This window comes from Carcharodon carcharias, chromosome 2 (genome assembly GCF_017639515.1).
Source record: "Carcharodon carcharias isolate sCarCar2 chromosome 2, sCarCar2.pri, whole genome shotgun sequence".
NCBI lineage: Eukaryota > Metazoa > Chordata > Chondrichthyes > Lamniformes > Lamnidae > Carcharodon > Carcharodon carcharias.
The window spans coordinates 25,403,643-25,420,085 of NC_054468.1; the positions used below are offsets into that span (position 1 = coordinate 25,403,643).

At 38.4% G+C, this 16,443-nt stretch overlaps 1 protein-coding gene across 6 annotated transcripts in view; it reads right to left on the minus strand.

The window, feature by feature from the left end:
- LOC121269845 (U2 snRNP-associated SURP domain containing) overlaps positions 1 to 16,443 on the minus strand; it is a 70,587-nt gene that overhangs the window by 20,591 nt on the left and 33,553 nt on the right. For 5 of the 6 annotated variants that reach the window (XM_041174903.1, XM_041174881.1, XM_041174889.1 and 2 more), the window contains 7 exons: positions 16,137 to 16,302; positions 14,533 to 14,741; positions 12,138 to 12,181; positions 3,206 to 3,310; positions 3,009 to 3,075; positions 2,762 to 2,919; positions 610 to 772 (listed from right to left, as the gene is read on the minus strand). In XM_041174903.1, the coding sequence (XP_041030837.1) occupies positions 610 to 772; positions 2,762 to 2,919; positions 3,009 to 3,075; positions 3,206 to 3,310; positions 12,138 to 12,181; positions 14,533 to 14,741; positions 16,137 to 16,302 (912 nt within the window). Of the gene's footprint in view, positions 1 to 609; positions 773 to 2,761; positions 2,920 to 3,008; positions 3,076 to 3,205; positions 3,311 to 12,137; positions 12,182 to 14,532; positions 14,742 to 16,136; positions 16,303 to 16,443 lie in introns of those variants that run through there. The other variant, XM_041174917.1, reaches the window with a different exon arrangement.

Consider the following 16,443-nt stretch of genomic DNA (forward strand, 5'->3'; position numbering starts at 1 on the left):
TTCACTTTCAAAACGATTCGTTTGGTTTCAATTATACTGCTCTGGTACAAAACTTGATGGAAGGGCTAACAGACATTAATGCTCCCCTTCAATTTCCTGAAGCTGTTGAAAAAATGCATGAGGACAGGGACTAGAAAACTGTCTTACCTATCTATAATTTCTGGAACAGTTTAAACCATACTCTAACAATAATTCAATACCTGCAAGAGGCAATCTACCTTATGGATTGTATTTAGTTTTTTTTTTAATCTCTTCAGATAAAATTAATACCACCAAACTGACCTTGCAAACAAGCAAGGCTCCAGATTACAATGGCTCCCAAATTAAACGTTACTGACTATTCCCAAAACCATAACTTTGGAGGCCAATTTTGTATCACAATTTTATCCACAAAATTCTAATATTCATTTAAGAGCCAAGTAAATTGGTTCCAAGCAATATATAAAAAGTGTCTAAGTACTATGCAGGTGGAGCCAGTGATGAGAATTTAAAGATAGTAGTGCAAAAACCTTCCATTCAGGTGGCCAAAAACATTTGGTATATTACAAGTGGATTTTTCAAAAGGATTTCAGGATGATGTCATATCTAGTACAGTTGGATAGAACAAACCTTTTTGGGTAATGGAGTCTTCAATATGGACAAAGATTCTGCAATACATTCCACAATTTCTTCAGCAGCCTCAGCATGATTCAGGCAGAACACCATAGCATCACCAACGTCATTTTTACGTGGGGTCAGTCCCCGCAAGAGCTCCTCCAATTTATCCCTTTGGCTTAAATGAAACATTAAGTATCTTACACAATTATAACAAAATATAATCTTCTATATCTCCCCTTCAATTTTATCTTGGTGAATAATTAAAGAACAATTTTAAATAAAATTTGCGTGTCAAGTCTTTTGATAATTATCAATTGTCAGAAATCAATGGTTATTTACGGTCAATTGAAAGTGAAGAATTAACATTTTCCAATGGTCAATAATGCAGATTTATTATAGCACATTAAAAATGCATATTTGAACCAAGCAGCTGTTTCAGCATTCCAAGGAAATTACATTTCATACATCATTTCAAGGTACTGCTTCTCTTCAAGCTACCTAGATATCGACTTGATATAATTTCACAGGCAAAAACCCATTGGCACAATCCCCCCTTAGTTCGGCTGCTTGGTTAAAGTTGCCTGGCAGTTCAAGTTTTAAACACTAAATTCTCACCTGGCTGCATTCTTTGTTGCTTAATTCAAATGATTGGATAATTAAATATTTTTAAGCACAAAAAGTGACCAAATTATCAGGAATACATAGCTTTGGCTTAACTAAAGCATGCAGAAAATATAAACTTTTATCCACTGACTAACTGATGTCCCAATTCATTAGTCACAGACTGAGGAGAAGGTTGGGCAGTGTTTTCAACAAAGCCGAATGAAGGGGAAGGCAGATCTGTAAAAAGGCTTGGAAACGGAGAGGGTCCAATGGAAGCGAGCTTGAGAGCTCAAGACTGAAGTTCAGGTGGCAACAGAATAACCGCATTGGAAGCAGGTATCCTGAGGAAGCAAATGACAGAATCCACATTGCCAGAGTGGCGGGGGATTGAGCCAGCTCAGTGACTAGGCTACAAGCAAAATACTGTAAACGCTGGAGGTCTGAAATAAAAACAAAAAATACTGGAAACACTCAGCGGATCAGGTAGCGTCTTCCACCTCGGGCCTTCACTTCCTTTTCTTTTGGTTTTAAGCATGCCTTGTCCCTGTCCTGTACTCATCTTAATGTTTCGTTAGCTAAATTTTCTGCTCTTCAAAAATGAAAACAGAAAATACTATCAACACACTGCATGTCAAGCAGCAGAGAGTTAACATTTCAGGTTGTTGATCTTTCTTCGGAACTGGGATTGGAGTTTTAACAGTTTATGAGCAGATACAAAACTGGGGAGGGATGATGGCAGTAGGGAAAAGAACGAAAGGGAATATCAGAGATAGGTGGAGAGCAGGAGTGATTAAATGTTAACAGACATGGTGGCAAAGGCAGAACAAGGTAACCTCTCCCTTTTGCCTTGCAGCACCACTCTTATAATTTGAGTCCTACCTACCACCCTATTACAGACCTTCCTTTTTGTTCTTACCTCACTTCTCCATAACTCTGTAACTTGCTTATAAAATTTTTAATCTCTAAATTCTTCCAACAGAAGATCAACTTGAAGCATAAACTCAGGTTCTCTCTGCACCGATGCTGCCTGACATGCAGTGTGTTGATAGTATTTTCTGTTTTCATTTTTGAAGAGCAGAAAACTTAGCTAACGAAACCTTAAGATGAGTACAGGACAGGGACAAGGCATGCTTAAAACCAAAAGAAAAGGAAGTGAAGGCCCGAGGTGGAAGACAGCAGGAGCCAGGCAGGAATATTCAAGGTAAGCATCTGCAGCAGAACTGGGTCTAGTATGGAAGTTAAAGTGGGAATTATCTGGCAATCAATAATGAACTGCAATGATTTGATTGGTCCATTTTGTGACAAAGTTTGTATAAGCCAATATAAAAATGTCACACTGACATACAATAAACTGTAAAACACAAGAAACACGTAGCACAGGAATTGGACTTGAATAAAATATTGACTAGTCTCTATATCAAAAATAATGCAATGATTCAATAGTTTGTAGTATTCTCATCCACATTTTCTAAAAATTCTGAGGAACTTTAGCAGCTGTTTTATAAAGTGGTAAATAAACCATAAAAAGTTTCCCATAAAATTATTAAGAAGGGTAACTTACTCTTCTTTCAATTGCCCCTTCTTCACATTCTCCTCAACACGTGATTCTGTTTCTTCTAATATTTCTTGTAGGTATGGGTTTAGAGGTGGCGGTCGCCAAAATGATCCATTCTTGAACATGCGGAAATCCACAGTTCGCCACTTGGTTGGTGAATCTCCCTGTTACACAAATAGCATTTTGTAAAGATCAGTATGATGGAGTCTTCATTTGTAAATATTTAATATTTCCATAAGTGTTAAACTCATACCTGTAGTATTGAATACAATTTCCATCTGTAATAAACATGGGCTGGGCTTTGATTCTCAAAAAGGAATCTGAAAAAAATAGGACAGTATTTCTTATAAACCCCCTGCATGCTAAAGTAACTCAAAATATGTCTTTTTCTTCAATTATTTTGTTTAAGGAAATGATAAATAATTCACTGATATTAAATTAAATAAAAACCTGAACATGGGGTTGCTAATTTCTCTGTTCATAATCATGGCTTCGAACATTGGTCCTTCACGCACCACAAATTCGATCATCCGATGAATAACACATAGCAAGTTCCTAAACAAAACAAAATCAAGATATGCCATTCACAAAGAGAACACCATCTCAACAAGCTAAAGAGCCAATTCATATAATAAATGACTTACTATAAAACACAGCAGGTAGGTACTTTGCATTAACAAACTTAGTAATCTAAGCAGCGTTTTAATTGCTTTTGGTAACCAACTGGGGCGCAAAACGGTTACCTTCTGTTCCACACATAAAAAACCATATTTTCATTTGCAAAGCCAAAATGTATCTGGTCCATTCTCCAATTTTGTTCTTGAAAAATAGTTCTGAACTATGTTTTGTCCATGTATCATCCATAGCTCTCTCGAAAAGATCTTACCAATCATATCAGTGAAGTTAACTATACTATTTTTAATCAGACGTCTTTCTAGGCAATAAGTGTTAAATTTAAGTTCTTTTTAAACATACAGATCAATTAATGGTGCCGAGTATTCAACTATCCAAAATGTATTGAACAGAAAAGTTAATAGGATCATGTTCCCATATGCTATGGTTAAAGGATAACTTATTGTTTATATGCATTACTTTCCAGGCTTTGATGGTAAGTAAAAGACACAGCAGATTTAAAAAAAACATAAAAAGCAAGATAATGCTCCTAAACAGGCAAGTTTTGAAACTGTAACAAGGTTTCTGAATAGTTTACAGCATCTCTAATAAATTCCACTTGCACAATACAAGTTTAAGAGAATTTTATTTATGTGACCACATCATTCAAGTTGATATGATTTTACTGCTCAACTTAATGGAGATGTCTTTGCCTATGGTCAATCTATTAAATAAATGCTGTTCAACAGCAATTATTCCGGTATCCCATTGGTGGAGTTTTACTATGGCTGATTTAACAATTTTAGCTTATCTCATAGTTTCTAAAACAATGTTCAGAATAAGTCTCCCACCGTCAGATCATTTGCAGGTACAATAGCTGCTTAAATATCAGTGGCCGCCTCCTTTAAATTGCTGTTCCAATAAGCCAAATGGACAGCACTAATCAATTTGATCACCAACTGGCTTTTTACAAGCTCAGGTTTTGAACCTATTTTAGATAGGTGGTTATTGATCATACTTCCATAACCTTTATAGAGATGAATAACACCAGTGTATGAGCCTGAGAAACAATGCATATTCTGTAAGCTTGATTACAGACCTAGAACACCACTGGGAGAGATCGCTGCTGCCTCACTGAGAGTATTTTAGTGTGTTTCTTAAATGTGATCACTTATTATAGCTAACTACCATTCATAGCAAATTGAAAGCTGATCCACCATCAGCACTGCAGCATTTAATTAAAAAAAAATCAGAAATTACAATACAGAAGGCCATTCAACCCATCATGCCTAGGCCAATACTTCAACTTGAGCTGTCTACTCATCACAATTTCCTTGCTTTTCCATATATCCTTTTATAGTCTTCCTATTCAAATTCTTCCACTTTTAAATCTGTGTCCATCTCAATAGTAACTTGCACCAAAGCATGCCACTTTTGAAAAGAACTCCTGTGAAGATTTTTTTTTCCATCTTCCCACCCATCATTCTATGACTACTCTCCTGTCACAGGAAAAACTGCCCCCTCATTCTAGGATAAAATGCTCTAATTTTAAAAATTGTAGTTGCTATTCAGGTTAAACTTGTAATTGAAGCAGCCAGCTAGTCAATACTTGAGTTGTAACATATTGTACATCATGCATTCCAAAGTTCAATTCTCAAACATATATCACTCAAGGCTGCTTTTTTTTTTTTACACATATAACGTACTCTTTGAACCACTGAGCAAGCGTAACATAAGTTCACTCTTACAAACAGAATCTCCCAGTTACAGATTAGTCCGAACTGTGATCATTTTCAGAAAGGGAGACACTAGCACTGACACAATCAAGAGCTGATTCAGTCTAGAGGCAGAGTTTAAAGACTACAAAATTAAAGGTGGGCTTTTCAGAGCAAATTCAATTATTGAACTTCTTTATGCTACAGAGCAGCAAATTTCGGAAAGAAAACATTCAGCATCAGCTCTGACAAGCCTACATATCTAAAAATATTAAATTCTACCCTTCTAGGTTAACAAGATGTGGAATATTAAGTCCCATCTCAAAGGTGGCAGGCACAGTCCGGCACCAGAGAAATCAATAAAATAGATGCTCCTGCTTACTTACACAAATGCAATGGCTTGTTAAGGGCATACAAAAGCCTGCTAGACTGGGGCGATGAAAATAGAGTATGTTTCTAACCGCCACCCTTTTCAATCCCATGCTGACAGTGCACTTGCTACCCTCTTATCTTTGTGCTATATAATCAATTTTCATTCCAGTTGTCAGGAGCACAGTTCCATGATTAGTATTGCTCTTCACCAGGATCCTAGGGGAAGGATTACTGCATATCAGCCTTTCCTTCCAAATAACTGGGGGGGGATACGAGGTTGCCACCCCATACTCTATACTCCCCTCAAAAAGTATAACACTGTATAACCTCATCAGTGCCATTTATATGAAGAAATTTTATATTTACTGCACAATGAAAAATACTCCATCCCCTCTTTAAAATATATTTAAAAACAGGATAATTTAAAAAGTATCTCTTATGACTACCCTTCCTGTTGAGCTCTACCTGAAGCCTCTCATTCTGATAAAGAAAATACGGAGAATCTACTCAGTTGGTGCCAGGTACAGGCTCAGTTAAGAGAGGTGGGCACATCTTGGTATCCAAGACTCCAAGCTAAAGCACTTTGTAGTTCACCACCAACCAAGTACATTGCTGAACTCAGTCTGTCCTGAGCTATAAAATAATGAAAACTGCTACAGGATCCGCAAAACCCTGTCCAGCCCCTGCCGAACTGATTGACTACACATGCTGATTGAGTCCATAGCTCCTGTTAGCTGGCTTCTGGCAACTTTTCAGTTCAAAGCTGAGGAAGCCCATGAGAAGGTAGAGGGAAAAATTAAGTTTCCATCCCTTTTTAACAAAAAAAATCGTGGAAAAAGGAAGTATATTTTTGCTTTTAAACCTCAAAAGATCATCATATCCTATCAATTTATACACTGCATGGATATTATTTGTAAAAGTTAAAAACAAATTAATTTTTAGTCCAGTTAGTTACATGCATAACTATTATGTTGGACAGAAAAACATCATATAGTTCAATAATTAAGTAATCTATTCAGGGACTCAAATAGAAATAAAAAAGCAAATACCAAACTTTAACAACACAAGTAAAAATGCGTCAGACATTATAAAAATGGGCTCATTCCTAACAATTGAAAACATCAACTATACAGGCCAATACACTATATGTAAAGAACCATGTTAGATGAACTAAATTTTCACCTCAGTGAAAATATTACCACGTTATTTGCCCTCTGTTTACATGCATCACACAGGAGCCCCAACCTAATTATTTTCAAATAAATGTTTTTCAACCAATGGGGTGGGATGGGGGAGAAGAAAGGAGAAGAAACATATTTCCAAGTTAGAATGGTGAGTGGCTTGGAGGGGAACCTCCAGATGGTGGTGCTCCCATCTGTCTGCTGCCCTTGTCCTTCTAGATGGTGGTGGCTGTGGGTTTGGAAGGTGCTGTCTAAGGAGGTTGCAATGCATCTTTAGTGCCAGAGGGAGTGAATGCTTGTGGATGGGGTGCCAATCAAGCAGGCTGCTTTGTCCTGGATGGTGCCAAGCTTCTTGCATGTTGTTGGAGCTGCACTCATCCAGGCAAGTGGGGAGTATTCCATCACACTCCTGACTTGTGCCTTGTAGATGGTGGATAGACTTTGGGGTGTCAGGAGGTGAGTTACTCGTTGCAGGATTCCTAGCCTCAGATCTGCTCTTGTAGCCACAGTATTTATATAGCTGGTCTAGTGCAGTTTCTGGTCAATGGTAACCCCGAAGATGTTGATAGTGGGGAATCCAGTGATGGTAATGCCACTAAATATCAAGGGGCGATGGTTAAGATTCTCTCTTGTTGGAGACGGTCATTGCCTGGCACTTGTGTGGCACGGATGTTACTTGCCATTTGTCAGCCCAAGGTTGGATATTGTCCAGATCTCACTGCAGTTGGACATGGACTGCTTCAGTATCTGAGTCATTGCAAATGGTAAACATTGTGCAATCATCAGCGAACATCCCCACTTCTGACCTTATGATGGCAGAAGGGTTATTGATAAAGCAGCTGAAGATGGTTAGGCTGAGGACACTACCCTGAGGAACTCCTGCAGTGATATCCTGGAACTGAGATGGTTGACCTCCAACAACCAAAATCATCTTCCTTTGTGCTAGCTATGACTCCAGCCAGCAGAGAGTTAACCCCCCACCGATTCCCACTGACTCCAGTTTTGCTAGGGCTACTTGATGCCACACTCGGCCAAATGCTGCCTTGATGTCAAGGACAATCACTTTCGCCTCACATTTGAAGTTCCGTCCTTTTGTCCATGTTTGAACCAGGTAACGAGGTCAGGAGCTGAGTGGCCCTGGCAGAACCCAATCTGAGCATCAGTGAGCAGGTTATTGCTAAGCATTGATAGCACTGTTGATGACCCCTTCCATGACCTTACTGCTGATGATGGAGAGCAGACTGACAGGACGGTAACTGGATGGGGTGGATTTGTCCTGTTTTTTGTGTGAAAGACATACCTGGGCAATTTTCCACATTGCCAGGTAGATACCAATGTTGTAGCCGTACTGGAACAGCTTGGCTAAGAGCACGGCAAGTTCTGGAGCTTATGTCTTCAGTTGATGGAATATTGTCAGGGCCCATTGCTTTTGCAGTAAGCAGTGCCTTCAGCCGTTTCTTGATATCACATGGAGTGAATCGAATTGGCTGAAGATTGGCATCTATAACGCTGGGGTGCTCCGGGGGAGGCCAAGATGGGTCATCCACTCAGCACTTATGTCTGAAGATGGTTGCTATGCTGGGCTCCCCCATCACTGAGGACAGGGATATCTGTGGAGCCTCTTCCTCCAGTTAGTTGTTTAATTGTCCACCACCATTCACAACTGGATGTGGCAAGACTGCAGAGCTTAGATCTGATTCGTTGGTTGTGAAATCACTTGGCTCTGTCTATCATTTGCTGCTTATGCTGTCTGGCATGCAAGTAGTCTTGTGTTGCAGCTTCACCAGGTTGACACCTTATTTTTAGGTATGCCTGGCGCTGCTCCTGGTATGCCCTCCTGCACCTTTCACTGAACCAGGGTGATCCCTTGGCTTGGTGGTAATGATAGAGTGGGGGATATGCTGGGCCATGAGATTACAGATTGTGGTTGACTACAATTCTGCTGCTGCTGATGGCTCACAGTGCCTCATGGGTCGCCCAGTCTTGAACTGCTAGATCTCTTAGAAGTTTATCTCATTTAGCACGGTGGTAGGATCACACAACACGATCAATGGAGGGTATCTTCAACTGCGGACAACCTCCGTCTCCACAAGTACCGTGCGATGGTCATTCCTAGCGATACTGCCATGGACAGATGCATCTGCAGCAGGCAGGTTGATGATGATGAGGATAAGTATGTTCTTCCTTCCTGTTGGTTCCCTCACCACCTGCTGTAGACCCAGTCTAGTAGCTATGTCCTTGAGGAGTCAGCCAGCTCGGTCAGCAGTGGTGCTGGCTTGTATAATTTTAAACAGAAACACCTTATTCAAAACTCTTCTCTCAAAACTAGCATGGCAGAGAAAACCTACAGTATGTTAAATATCACACATCTAGCTTAAGAACTTTAGGACCCTGACACTAAAACCACACCTGTGCAATGACAGTTTCAGTCCACTTAATCACTTTCAATTATAGACTTAAAAAAAACAAAATAGTGCCCAGGTACATACAAACGACCATACAAATTAGGAGTAGGCCATTCGCTCCTCAAGCCTGCTCTGCCATTTGATAACGATCCAGTTGTGGTGTCAACTCTACCTCTCTGTCTGTCCCCCATAACCAATGATTCCCTTGTCTATCAAAAAGCTATCTACCTCGGCCTTGAATAAATTCAATGACACTTCCTCCACTGCTTTCTAGACAAGAGAATTCCACAGACTAATGACCCTCAGAGAAAAAAAATTCTCCTTCTCTCGGTCTTGAAAGGGAGGCCCTCTTATGTGTGCCCCCTTGTCTCTCCCAGAAGAGTAAACATTCCCCCTGTATCCACCCTCCCTGTATCCACCCTTCTGAGGATCTTATACATTTCAATAAGATCACCTCTCATTCTTCTCAACTCCAACAGATACAGGCCCAACCTGTCCAACCTTTCCTCATAAGACAACCCTTCATCGCAGGAATCAAGTGAGTGAACCTTCTCTGCACAATTTCTAATGCAATTATATCCTTTCTTAAATAAGGAGACCAAAACTGTACACAGTATAAATTATTTCTTCTATCAGATATTTTAAGTCTCGTTTTGTCTGGATCTTTTTGTTGGAGGTGAGAGGGGGTTCTGATGGCAGTGAGGAGAGGGGAGGAATTGCTGTACCCGAGAATCTAAGTACTTGTCCAAACTCATTCCAACCACACCATGCCCAAGTTGATTTAATGAAACATGAAAGTGTCTATGAACTACCATGTTGCTCTGAAAAGTAGTCAATATAAAAGAAACATTTATCAAACCATTTTTATTCATTGATGTTGCTTAATACTTGTAGATCATTATCCATTTTTTGTTGGCCATGAATACATCAAATCTACACTGTATATGATTTTAATGCTTGGAAGACATAGCATCATTTTTAAAATGAAACAGAAGTGTGTTGTTAGTATTGTAATCAGGTGAGAAACATTCAGCATCCTCAGTGTGCTTCTCAAGTTAGTAATTTTCAGGACAGGAAATCACCATTAGGGAGCAGGAACAAGGACACATGTGGAGAGTTTAGCATTCTCTTCCATTCATAAAAGGGCAAAAATTGGTTGAAAGCTACAATTTAATTGAAAAAGATGGCAGCAGGATCATAAAATGTGATAAATATTGGGGTCAATATGATTGAAAGATATCCTGGTACAACAAGGACTTTTCATCTAGTAAGAAAATAAGAAAATTGTCAAAAGGTACATTGTGCAGATTTTGTTTTTCTGAAACTGAAATCCTAACTATGCTAGCCAACAAATAAAGGATTTTTATTAAAAAAAAACAATTCAACTAGAGTCAATGAAGCTGATCGTACCAATGACTCTTCAAAATCTGAATACTTTCCCAATCCATTCCATGGTGCTTTGTTCAGGTCCCTCGCTGCAACAGGCAGTTCAGCTTGTGCTGCTCACCACGGCCAAGGTCAAACGTCATGAAGAGTGTATTTAAAAGATCAGTGCCCATCACATGGTCAAATTTTGGTGATGGTCTTCACTAAGAATTTTGATGAATGTACATTGCAAGGCAAAGTTCTGATTCAGTTGAGCAAGGGAACTCGACTACAGGTTCCTCTGCACTAACTTTTTACACTCTTGCCCCAAAACAGGCAAAACCACATATACATAGCAAAAACACACTACTTATTCTATAGTCTGAAAACAGTGAAGTTACAGTATAAAACTGTGGACCAAAACATATTCTGCATTCCAAATACCTGAGCCTTCAACTTGCATATTTCAATGTAGACATAGATCTCATACGCTTTATCCAATTAGCCAAAGACTGATAGCAAGTAGTTACTTCAGACATAGACCTAATTTCTCAGTTATCCAAATAACACTGTAACCAGTCTAACCTACTTATGATTGAATTGTATGATAGATCAATTGATGTTAAATTGAAGTTAGAGATGCTTTAAAATTGCCAATGGCCACAATACAATTGTAACTATTTACTGAAGGTGCTTCAAAACCAGCGTGTTAGTTTAAAAGCTCAATTCCAAAATGTTATAACCAATATCATAGCCAGCTAAATTGAATTCAACTACACAGTTAATATTGTAACATGGTTGTTAAATAGAAGCCATCAATAAATTCTGCTTCATTTCCCATCAAGACAGCAATCACTATGCAGAGTGCACCACAGTAACCACATCTGTTTCAATTTTGACTTGATTAAGGTACTCTGATTAAATACATTTAAGCCCAGCCAGCTGGTGCTTACAAAGAACAATCAATTGGAATATCTCAAATGCATGTTAAACAAACTAGTGAGCAGCCAACTCGCTAAAGTTACTTTGTAATTCTCTACAGGTTTATGTTAGATTTACCAGCAGCTTGCAAACACCTTTAAGAAAACACAGATTTTTAAAAATTTCAGGATTAAACATTCAAAATTTCAAACTAAAATAGAGCTTTGTATCTAACTGCTGAAAAATTCAACCCACCCAGACACAACTGCTATGACTGACATCAATTACAGACTGTACACAGTGAACCCAAATCCATACAGCTCTATTGTAAACACAAATGCTCAATTTTTATAAGGCAGCTTAAATGTATGGCAACATTAATTTCACACCTTCACTGCATCATATTAAAACAGAGCATAAGACAGGCAAGATTCAAAAAGGGACAAACCAGTGTTATCACTAAATAATTTAAATTGTGGCCAATTTGGCATAAGCATGAAAAACTGTAACCAACAGAAAACAACAATTTTGTACACACATCCCGTAGCTTAGAGAAAGTATTGAACTTTCCAATTTAACATTGTGATACACTGCAAACTAACATATTGAGAAATTCTGTAACACAAAAACTCTCATGTTTACGAAACCTATAAGCAGCTACGAAACAGCGTAGCCCCAAACATTCAAGGGAACCGTTGCTCAGCTATCCAGAAACTTAGCCCAAAGCCCATGATTCATGAGAGAAGTCAATTTAAACAAGGGACACTGTCCACTATCAGCAGCAATGAAAAATGAATGAAGAAACGTGTACCTTTCTGTTGGGATAACCACTTTGACTATGGCGTGCGACAGAGTCTGTATATGAAGTCACATCAGATAATAAAGATAGGATATATGAGTATTGGCAACTTAAGCAGCAAGTACACAAAAAATATAAACATATGCATTTTAAAAACCTTCAAGAAGCCAACATTTATACTGTTATAAATAACTCTTATCAAATCAAAAGGTACAAGCATGTATTTAATTCAACTGAAATATGCTAATATAGAAAAGCAGGGATAGAAATAACTGTAGATATTTGTCTTGACTATGGCAATGGAATTAGAGCTAGGACAAACCTCAGATGAGAAATTTTTCATGTAGGAACCTTACCTGGTGGTTATAGGGTAATTTGCATTTTACAGCATATCCAAAGAATATTAAATAGTAAGGTACACTTAGTTATTTTGATGGACAAAAGGCAAGTCACATGCATCTGGGTTTTGACTGTACCCTGTTAACATGTGAACATAAGAGTGCTCGACTTGGAAGTGGTGGGATACACATAATTCAACTTGTGACATCAAGAAGCATGCAATCCACTCACTCTTGAGGCTTATAGGTTACATCTTCTTGAGAACAGTCACATCCTACATATCCCATCCCCCTCTCCTCTTCTCCACCACCCCTTGGAAGTATGGCACAACCTAGCACTGCCATTTATGTTTAAAAACTAATTAATTTTAAATGAAGCTCATGCATAGGCCAACACTAATATATAGAAAACTTTAAGTGCCCAATTAATAATCTTACACATTGTCCCAGACCTAATGCACAAAGCAAGTCTAAAGACAAATATACTTAAACAGCTAAAAACAAATCTACAAAGTCAACAGGGAAAAACTTTGGGAAACCAATATACAACTTTCCGTTTAATGTTGCGATATTTAATTTCTTACAGGAATGAAACATTTAACTTTAATACGATTAATTCAATATTAAAATATATCTTCCTAACAAATGCTTGGAATTCGATATAACCTGTTTATTATTAACTTGTGAAAATTATCTACTACAATTCAAAAAAAGTCTTTAGACTTGTAGACAGAGGTGTCATGAGTTAAGAAAAAGTATAAAGGAACATCCAACTTCACAAATTACAGCAACTAGATCATCCTCCTCCCACCATCTATTCTTCCATTTACAGCCTCTTTTTTGCTTTGAAGAGCTTACGTTGGAGTTTTGCTTCTTGTCTAGCAACTGCACAGAACCATTCCCACAAAAGGCAAACATTTTTGAAGCTAATCCATCACTGCAGTGAAGGGGTTTCTACCAACAACTACTGAATACAAACTATGTTGATTGTCTGCACTCCAGGTCAAGAGAAATGAATACCACATTGTAAGTAGCATGTTCTACTTGGAACAACTGAATTTAGGAAAAAAACTTAAAATCAGGCCGTGCACATCAAACTTATAAACTAGCACAGATGTGTTGCGGGAGTCATCAACAGCTTTTTCAATGAAAATGGCTAGCTGATGTAATTGAACCTCTGCCAGATATTGAGAGGCAGAAGTGGCAGGACGTGGGGATAAGAATATGAAAATGAAGGACAGTCTTGGATTTTTAAAAACTACAAAGCTTTCTGCCTCACGGGAGGATTTAAAACAGAAATAAAAATTATATGGTAATCATTTAAATAACTGGCCCTTCCTTACTGAAGGATAGATTTCAATCTTAAGAAACACTACTTAAGATAAATATATTCTGCTGATACTATGAAGGCTTCAAAGTCAACTCAAGGAAGAAGAGTTTGGGTTATGGGGCTAGAGGTTTGCTCAATTGTCTTTTGCTGAGTACAGAGAAACTTTGCAAATCTCCCTCGGGGGAATGGACAGAATCCATAATAGGACAAATTGTGCATGGTCTGTGGACAGAATGGGCTTGATGAGTTGAATGGTCTTTTTCATTCCTTCTTTTAAGTTCCTATATTCTCTTATTTTGCAGTTTTGAATAAATATTTAAGTGTTATATAAATGCATACTTCTCCCTTGCCCACTGAAAGGTATGGAAAGAAGTTTAAATAAAAAGTCCCTTGAAGATAAGGCTTGTATCAGAAATATATCTGAGCCAGTTTACAGGTTTCAGCTGTTATACCTAGCTGTAATAACGACTCTCCCATTTTAAAAGTTTTGCAGCAATTGATGCCACATTTGGTTTAAACATCAATATAAAAAGTTGATTTCTATCCCTGAAGAAACATGAGCAAGTATTTGGGAACTAATACAGAAGACATATCTGAGAAAAACCTGTCACGTTGCACAGTTCCCCATAAAATTTGTTTTTATTAAAAATTCTACACTAAAACCACAATATGCAAATGCACAGTTCAAATGCAGCGATTTCTATTCAGACAGCATCCTCACCTCAGCTTTTTAAATTACCTTTTCAAAGTCATCTTGATTTTTCGGTGGCATCACTGGAGTTGTAGGGTTCTTTAGCCTCTCTCGTGGTTGGGCATTGAAAGGTAAGCCAGATGGGGGGGGTGGTAGGGTCAACTCCATCATAGCAGGTGGAATATAAATTGGATGAGGTGGAATGGGCACAGCCTTACCCCAGCCCAGCTTCATTTCAAATTCCATAATTATCTTACCTAAAAGAAATCAAATTTTTGAATTAAAGTATGGATGCAGTACCAGGTGCTTTCAAATTAAAACTGAACAGCATTTTTTTTTTAATTTGAAGGTGTGTCTAACCTATTTTTAAAAAATTTCTTTCTTTCCTACCCTTGTATTCTCTCCCTGCATCTGCCGTTGAAAAAGAATGAAGGCAAATAGTTCTTTGCAATTCTATCAATACTCTAAAACCAGTTCTTAGGAAGAAAAATACTTTTACTTCCTCCCTTTGGTTAAGCAGCCAACCTCCAACCACTTTACAACTTTAACTTTACACTAAGAGTATTGCTCCATTGTAGGTGACCTCTGGCATCTGGGACTGCCTCATCTCTGTGGGTTGCAGTGGAGTAGTCCAGCTTTTTAGAGCAATGTACGCATCCATGCATCATAACCAGCAAGTCCACTGCATACAATCCAATTGTTTGAATCAGCTAGAATCCTGATTGCACATCATGCCCATTTTGAATGCACTTTTTGGAGCTACCATTTCCACCTCCTTCACCTCTGCCTATTTTTCTTTTTCCCTTCACTATAGGCTCCTCCATTTCTGTGCCCCTCACCCTTGTCCTTCACTCTTTTGGTAAATATATTTTCTCCGCTTATTCCATTCTTACTTTTATTTCTCGTTATCTCTGCAACCATAGATAAGGGCTCAGGAAAACATGCTTAAAGCCAAAGCATGACCAGCACATCTGGAATATAAAGGCAGAATAACTGCAATGTTGCAGGTACTCTAAGAGACCTTAGATTTCAAACTTTCTACACCCCACTGCTTTTTTTTTTATTCATTCATGGGATGTGGGTGCCACTGGCTAAGCCAGCATTTTTTTTTTAAAAAAGAGTTGCTAGCACATAACCATAGCGTGTGAGCCTTCTCAAGGACTCTGTTGGATTGCTCCAAGGTAGGCTGGAAAAGCCCTAACAGAAACATCTCTTGCTTCCCATACAGAGCGCAATGAGTGAGGATAACTCCATTAATGAAAGCAGTCAACTTTAGAACAACCTGCTGACAGAAACGGCTGATCTTCTGCCAGACAATAGCATTTCAAAATGTGGGTAATAGTCCAGCTACGTTACAGACCAGAATGCCAACAAATCCACCCAGTGCATGGGTCAAAATGAACATAAGACACATAGCAGCGACAGAGCATAAAGGGGCAAACAACAATGCATCAGAGCAACTCTGGACAAAGTCAATGTTTTACCAAAAGGTTAGAGCAGTGAGACAGGCAGACATAGATGCCAAATCCAGCTAGCACAGAAGTTATCATTTCCTATCACTTCATCTTGATATCACAAAAAGAATCTCAAAACTAATACTTTCAACACAATTTTGCTTAGATAAGACAGTAAATTCACTCCTAACATCTCACCATTTAGATTTTTCAAAGCTCTTTCAGCATCTCTCCTGTTCATGTAAGCTACAAATCCGCAATTTCTTTCTCTGGCTCTTTCTTCTTCTGTTCTGGGCCACATAATCTTAACGCTAGCCAAGGGGCCAAAGCGTCCAAACTCCTGACACAGCATTTCTTCATTCATCTGTTCATCAGAATGAAACATTTTGTGTAAGCCAACTAGATTTAACGATGAGATAAAATCATTTGCTACAAAGCAACAAAACAACTTCTCAACAGTATCAATCCTCCACAACAATAATTTCAAACATTTCAGGTTTATTGT